At 41.0% G+C, this 7,349-nt stretch overlaps 1 protein-coding gene and 1 long non-coding RNA gene across 2 annotated transcripts in view; both read right to left on the bottom strand.

Annotated features, from left to right (window-relative positions):
- The window catches only part of LOC311433800, a 371,170-nt gene that overhangs the window by 124,098 nt on the left and 239,723 nt on the right, over positions 1-7,349 (bottom strand). The window lies entirely within an intron of this gene.
- Positions 696-6,918, bottom strand: LOC311433788 (pantetheine hydrolase VNN2-like). The gene is made up of 7 exons (XM_084513354.1): positions 6,464-6,918; positions 6,242-6,372; positions 4,656-4,848; positions 3,853-4,144; positions 2,225-2,598; positions 1,457-1,627; positions 696-1,012 (listed from the first exon to the last, which is right to left on the bottom strand). The coding sequence occupies exons 1-7, from the start codon at positions 6,674-6,676 to the stop codon at positions 893-895; spliced, it is 1,494 nt and encodes a 497-aa protein (XP_084369480.1). The 5' UTR covers positions 6,677-6,918; the 3' UTR covers positions 696-892.

A 7,349-nucleotide genomic window follows, 5' to 3' on the forward strand; every position in this document is an offset into this window, starting at 1 on the left:
GGCTTGTGACAGTCCGGGTGGAGCAGCAGGTCTCTATTTCCACATGAATCATGGGGGGTTTGTTTTACTCCCCACTGCAGACAGGTCAGGAGGCTGAGTACCCCAAGGATAAGTGGTCTGACTATTAAAGACAGATGTAAAGATGGCATTGAGAACCTCAGCCTTTTCCTTATCCTCAGTAGTCATGTTCCCCACTGCATCCAGTGAGGGATAGAGATTCTCCTTGGCCCTCCTCTTATTGTTAATATATTTGTAAAAACATTTTTTGTATAATAATATAATAATAATAATATATTTGTAGAAACAGCGGTAGGTTGAGCCCATGCCTGGCTTTAGCCTTCCTGATTTTGTCCCTGCACATGCTAGCAACTTCCTTGTACTCTCCCCGTTCAGTCTTGTCAGTCTTCTTCCCCACCAGCTCATCTTACAGCACACGAGGACAGCCATCTCATGTGCCTTGAAGACTTCCTTCTTGAGGAGCATCCAGCCTTCCTGGACCCCTTTGCCCTTCAGGACTGACTCACAAGGGACCCTCCCTACCAGTGTCCTGAACAGTTCAAAATCCTCTTTACTATGGGTCTGTATCCCATACCACTAAAGCCAGTGGACTTTATTTTCTATATCTCTTGTTCCCAGTGGGATAAAGGTCAAGCCTATGACAATCCAAAGCTATCGTATAAAAACAGATACAGAACTGTCTAGCAGAGTAATTTATTTTTGTTGCGAAATTAAGTAAACAAATCAATGTGCAATGGCTATGTTGTTAGTGCAACCTGAGAAACAGAATGCCATTACAATTATGTGTATTAGCATTAACATTAATGTTACGATTAACTAATATTATGATTAATTAGAAACAAGCAGACAAGATCTTAAAGCATCTGCAGTGAAATCATGGTGAAGCTTGCTCTGTGTGGGGGGGGTCCTTTTCATACCATCTCCCGAAGAGTGTTATACTCAAAACTGGCTTAGATGTACCAGTCCGGCTTATCACACGTCCATCACTTAGTACCTAGTTATGGAAAAGCATAGTAAATGGGAACATAAACAAAGTAATATTATTGTATGACAAGCACAAAGTAACATTTATTGATGATTGTTGAGAGAAGTCTTAGAAAAAAGTTGAGAGAAGTCTTAGAAAAAAGACAAAGCACGGCATATATGAGTGTTTTACATGGAGCTACCATGTTTGAGGCCATACCAATTCTGTCTTTGGAAAGATTTTACTCTAGGAGAACTGGGGGGAAATATGGGCGGATCTGGGAATTTCCTGACAGCCTGTAAGAGTTCCAGTTATTTGTTCAAGTGATAAGAGAATTGTGAAATGGAGTTGCTGTACTCAGGCCAATTACTGAAACTGAGGACAGTGATATCTCCCAAGTTGCTTCCATGTCTCTCAGTGGCTTTTTAACTATTTGTTTTACAGGGCTGATAACTCCCAATGGTATCTTAGTACCTCAAATTCCCCAGGGGCCAGCTGCACTCCACTATACAAGACCTCTGGAAAGACATAGTTAGTGCCAAACGTGCCACTGAGAGAGAACATGTCAAACTTGGTCTGTGCAGTCTCCACCGGCTGTCCACACGTGCTCAGGTCTGTGCTCCTACACTTGAGCAGTGTGCATACCTGTGGTGAGAGGGTATAGAAAAATCAAAGTACCAGTAAGCTTTCAAAAAATCAAGAATTGGATTTTTAATATTTTGATTGATATTATGATTAAAATTACAGTTAATTAGAAAGAAGCAGACAAGATATAATATTAACAAAAAGTCTAACTGCAAAACTTAAAAGAACCTGACAAATATACTGACAAGCCATTTGGATGCAAAGGTTATATCTGTAACTTAGTTTCTTCTAATTGCACATTGGAGAATAACATCAGCACAATGGCAAAATCCACGTCTCTCTTTTGTGACATGAGCATCCCTATGAAGACACTGAGATCTCTTACATCTTCTCTCCCTTTTGTACACATATATGGAAACCTTGAAGTGTTAGAGCATAGGAGATACCTCAGTCTGGATTTTCATAATTTATAATATACACAGAAAGGCAGGATCAACATCAGTAACAAAGTCAAAATACCTCATGAAGAAAACAAATGTTTTGAGAGGGGCATAAAAATGCTTCCTTCTGAACCACCTCAATTAAATATGGGACAAATGCAAAGGGGCAGCAAAAATAACATTTTAGCCTGTCCAAATAAGAATAGAAAACCTTTACCTGCAGATAATACTCTCCTTCAACAACATGTAGTCCATCAAAGGCACCTAGAACATAAATGTCATCTTTCTGCTTCTCTGTCATCTTGTAACTCAGGTGGCAACAGAGGTCCTTCTGGCAAATAGTACGATTTCCCTCAGGCTCAGTGAGTTCAGTAAAGGAGAAGAGATCATGATAAATGATGCCACTGAAATAGTGGTCATTTGATGGAAGCCATTTGATACTGCTGGCATACAACTTCCAGTCAACGGCAGGAGGATAGCCAGGAGACTGACGTGGATGTGAAATCAGCTCTTTCACAAGTAGGTGACCATTTTCTGTTTCAGTATTATAATAATATGTTCTTGGACCATCTGGGGCATAAATACCACTCCCTGCAAACACACAAAACCAGGAAGCAATCTGAAAGCAAGTGTTTATGGTACAAGGAAGCAGTCTTCACTAACTGAACATGTGCCAGATTTTATTCTAATGTTTACCAGACTCTTCTGAAACTAAATTAAGCCTTCATACACTACAATCCTGATCAAATGCTTTTTGCAATCAGCAGAATGTAGACCAAACTCTGATGTTTCTTGTAAATGACAAGATTAGTACACTATGCTGTTATACAGGATTTAAGAGGTTGAAAATACATATTCCTCGTGAAGAGAGGAAATCATTTCATCAGAAATCAGTATTTCTGATTAAAGTGAATTGTAACGCTGTCAATTCAAAACAATCCTGTAAGGGAAAGAAATCACCAAAAGTCACACTTCTATGCAAGTTATTTACACAGGTGCATCTTTAAATCCCAGAATAAAACCTATCCATAAAGAATATGAATTATCTATCTTAGGATCATCAATGACTGACAACAGTAATGGCCCATATTTGCTTTCATTTGGAAAGTAAAGTTCGAAGATGCTTTTCAGCAACACCAGCATATTTCTCTCACTTGCTAGAGTTAAAAAATAGCATTAAATTTGCGCTTGACTTCTACCATCTGTTCAGTAAAACTATACATTGAAAACTTCACAAGATCACCAGTCCAGAAGCAGTATTTGCAAGACTTACAAGAGCATTTCTCAGCACTAGGCTTCCACCTAGTGGAGGAAAAGAGTTTGGCCCTTCGCACTAACAAAACACAGATAAACACCAAGGTCTGGGTCAGAAGATGTAGAATCACACGCGTTAAATCTCAGAACTGAGCATTTAACAAACTAAAGGTGTTCCAGCTATCTTAAAATATTTCTGAGCTCTTACATATCGTATTTTGATTTCCTCTTTATCTGTACAAGTTCTATTGTCCTAATCCACTCAAGAAGGCGGTGAGGCACTGGCACAAATTGTCCAGAGAGGTTGTGGATTCCCCATCCCCGGATGTGTTCAAGACCAGGTTAGATGAGGCCCTGCACAACCTGATCTCGTGGGTGGCATCCCTGCCCCTGGCAGGGGGGTTTGAACTAGATGATCTTTAAGGTCTCTTCCAACCCAAGCCATTCAATGATTCTGTGATAATCTTGTTGACATGCACATGCATGCCTAAAGCTTATGGGTATTTCAGCCCAGGTCAAATGGACTATGTAGATATAATAAATATAATGTTATCCACAGGAACACGGTCAATTAGACCAATATCACATTACCTGTCATATCTAAAGTGGAGTTACGTGTATTTGCCGAAAGAAAGTTGACACCCATTCCCATAGCCCATGCTGAGTGAAACTGGACAGCCGACAAAAGTGGAAGTGTATTAACCCAAGCAGTTGGGAATAGAATTGTGTCAACCTGAAATCTGCTTGCCAGGACCACAGCTGGGTCATGAAAGAGTATGTCTGCACAAGTAAAAATGCCGAAATATCCAAATGATGTATTGAAAGTCACAAATTCTGGATACTTGGGATAATTAAATTGTTTCTCTGTCACAAAAAGGTTATACTGTTTGTGGAAAGAAAGAAAAGAGAAAACAAAAACAAAACATTAGAAATCAAATTATTTGATTCAGAATAATATTCATTACAATACTTACTCAAATACAAATAATGGAGAATATATTTTGTGGACATGTTACTACTTAATTTTTAAAATAATTCTTACCATTGTAAGAGTAGTTAAGCACAAATATTCGTGGTTCTGATTTACACCAGCGAAGGGGATTTGTATTTAGTTAGCAAGAATTTAGGATGTTAAAGTTTTAATTTTTCATGCGTCACTTCCTACTGATAAACAGTAAAAACAGAGGTCTGAGTTTAATTAATTTCATTTAATTACTTGCTATTAATTTCAGAATAGCAGGAGTGAAGGTATCTTAAGGCAGTGACTTTTACTCACCATGTGAAACCTGCTAAATAACGACTCTAATACACATAAGCCTGGGAAGTAGCCTTTGTTCCAAATCTTTAATCACCCGCGGATCATATGCTTCCTAAACTTTGTAGAATTGTCTTACCTTGTGGTAACGAGCCACCAGTTTCCCTTCTGAATCAAAGACAACGTTGGTATTGTACTGGTAGTGACCATCAGCTGGGCACCTTGGGTCACTGGAATTACACGGCTTCTTGTCTCCCATATTTGCAACCACATAGATGGAGTTATTCCTTGCCAGGCAGCTCAGTCTTTTCTGCACTGGTGAAGGAGCAAATCTAAGCAGCAGGAAAGGAAGGAAATAAGACATCAAAACCAGTGAATTGGTATAAACGCCAAAAATAAGGCTACAGATCACAACAGTAGGTTTAAGTAAGATACTCCTAATACAATATAGTTGTTTTCTGTTATTAAACAGGACACGGTGTTTTTGTTTCAAAATTTAGGATGCTGAAACTCTGGCTTCATCTCACGTCAAAAAACTGAGGAACACAGCAGTTTCCTCACAACGAAAGCGAATCTTTGCACCCTCTAATTCTCCCTTCTGCTGCTGTTGTGCAGCAGAGCACTGATGTGACAGTGACATAAGGGCTAATCTCAGCATCCTGCTCCAGTTCTTGATTCAGCTGCCATCTGGACATTGCTCAGGATTTGTTTCTTCTGCATTGTGTTCCATTACCTTTCACCATATCACAGAATCATGAAACCATCTAGGTTGGAAAAAAAAAAACTTTGATATCATCCAGGACATCTGGTGAGTCCTATCACTAAACCAAGTCCCTTAGTGCCATGTCTGCACATCTCTTAAATACCACCAGGGATGGGGAGGCCACCACTTCCCTGGGCAGCCTGATCCAATGCCTAAGCACCCACTCTGTGGAGAAATTCTTCGTAATGACCAGTCTAAACCTCCCCTGCTGGAATCTGAGGCTGTTTCCTCACGTTCAAGAGTGTCACCATCCGCACTGTAAACTCCTTTCAGGTAGTTGTAGAGTGATGAGGTCTCCCCTCAGCCTCCTCTTCTCCAGACTAAACAACCCCAATTCCCTCAGTTGCTCCTCATAAGTCTCAAAAGATGGTGTGATTTATTAAGGAAAATAAAACTTCGCCTTCCTCCCCTTTACAATGCTGTGATGTTAAGAAGAACTGATTATGCTTTAATTTGATGGAAATAAAATACGTTAACAGAATAAAAAGGCCACCATGTCATACTTCTTGTTCACTTAGGGTCAAGATTAAAAATATATAAATCTAAAATAGTGCAGAATAAGCTTTGAATAGTAGCAGTTATTTTATTCACAAATATTTGTAATGTTCCTAAATCTCAAACATAGAATCACAGAAACGTTCTACAGCATGCATGGAATGCATTATGAAATAGTAAAATCTGCAAGCCTTTTTATTTGTTTTATTTATTTATTTATTTTACTTTTAAATAAATCTTGACTTTCATGAGTATACTACCAAAACCCAAAAGAGTTAAAGTGAGAAAGACCTATGGAGAAAAACGACAAAGAAAGCTGTCTGAAGCTACTGATGGCAACTATACGTCTAACCTGCCTTCCTCTCACAGCAGTTGTGTATGATTTTAAATGTCCTTGACCATTAGCACTGCTAAACGCAGCTGTTTTTCCCACCAGACCACTCCCCCTCACACAGCAGAGACAATACCTTTCAGGATCAGCACATGGAATCCAGTCCACCTGTGGGTCTGGAATATCTTCAAGATAAGGGTATACCGTCTCCCTTGTGAACACCCAGCCATAAATGCCATCTTCAGGAGTCACAACGATGTGGGCACCCTAGTATCAACATACAAAAACAAAGAACATTTCCCTCCCCCCCATATCAATGATGAACATTTAACAAAGCCACGTCTCTATGTCATAATACCTGTCTGGCTGCTTCTTTGATGGCCACTTCCAAAACATCCATGTTTCTGTCCATCAGCATCAAAGCCTCCTCAGGAGAAGTAGGTTTTTCAGTGTCCTCTGACAAGAGCACGCTGTGCTCATAGACAGCTGCAATGTAGCTGTCCAGGGCCCAGGCCTCAAGAGCAGACAGCACCAAAACCACAGCAGAGGCACGAGCCCTCAAAAGCCCCATACCTGAAGTCTGGAAGTCACCCAAGAGGAGGACAGGGGGAGCAAAGCCAGGGGACTTTAATAGGGAAAGTCTTGCAGAAACCTGGGAATTCCCCGGAGCGACAGAAAGCTGACACCATGCGATGCAATCACGGTGTCCCTAAAGACTCAAACATCAAAGGCCGGAGAGCCACAGGCATTGAGCAATCCTGCCCCATGGTTACACCACCAACAGAGAAGTCACTGCCGTGCTGCAGCTGAAGAAATTCATTGCCGGCCAGATTCACCGAGTGTTCAGGCCCGGCATTACTCTAATAAGTTGAAGGCAAGCCCAGGTCACAGGAGGAATAAAGCCAGAGGAGTTTGGGAAATCTCAGCACAGACATTGCTATGCAAACTGTAGGGTGCAGTTGGGGACTGGTCCTGAGGCCGGTGCTGCTGCATGGACACTGCAGTGGCTCAGGGCTGCTTGGATCTAGCTGTGTGCTGTTTGGCTATACCCAGCACTTATTCACAGCTTCACGGACTGTGCAGCTGTTAGCAAAGCAAACTGGGTATTGAGACCTGCCATCTGATGAGACAGGCACAGCATGGGCTGTGGGAGTGCTCGGTCTCCCATAGGAGACCCCCCTGCTCTCCTTTAACCATGGTTTCTGGACCCGTAGACAATCATGGCAGGAGAACACGCTTGTGAA

The sequence above is a fragment of the Aythya ferina genome (genome assembly GCF_964211825.1).
Source record: "Aythya ferina genome assembly, chromosome: 3".
Taxonomy (NCBI): Eukaryota; Metazoa; Chordata; class Aves; order Anseriformes; family Anatidae; genus Aythya; species Aythya ferina.

Coding starts and splice junctions, on each gene's coding strand:
- LOC311433788 (XM_084513354.1), bottom strand. CDS start 6,676: ATGGGGCTTTTGAGGGCTCGTGCCTCTGCTGTGGTTTTGGTGCTGTCT. Junction 4,849..6,241: donor CCATGTGCTGATCCTGAAAG/GTATTGTCTCTG, acceptor CCTGCTGCTTAG/ATTTGCTCCTTCACCAGTGC. Junction 1,628..2,224: donor AAGGAGAGTATTATCTGCAG/GTAAAGGTTTTC, acceptor CTCTCACCACAG/GTATGCACACTGCTCAAGTG.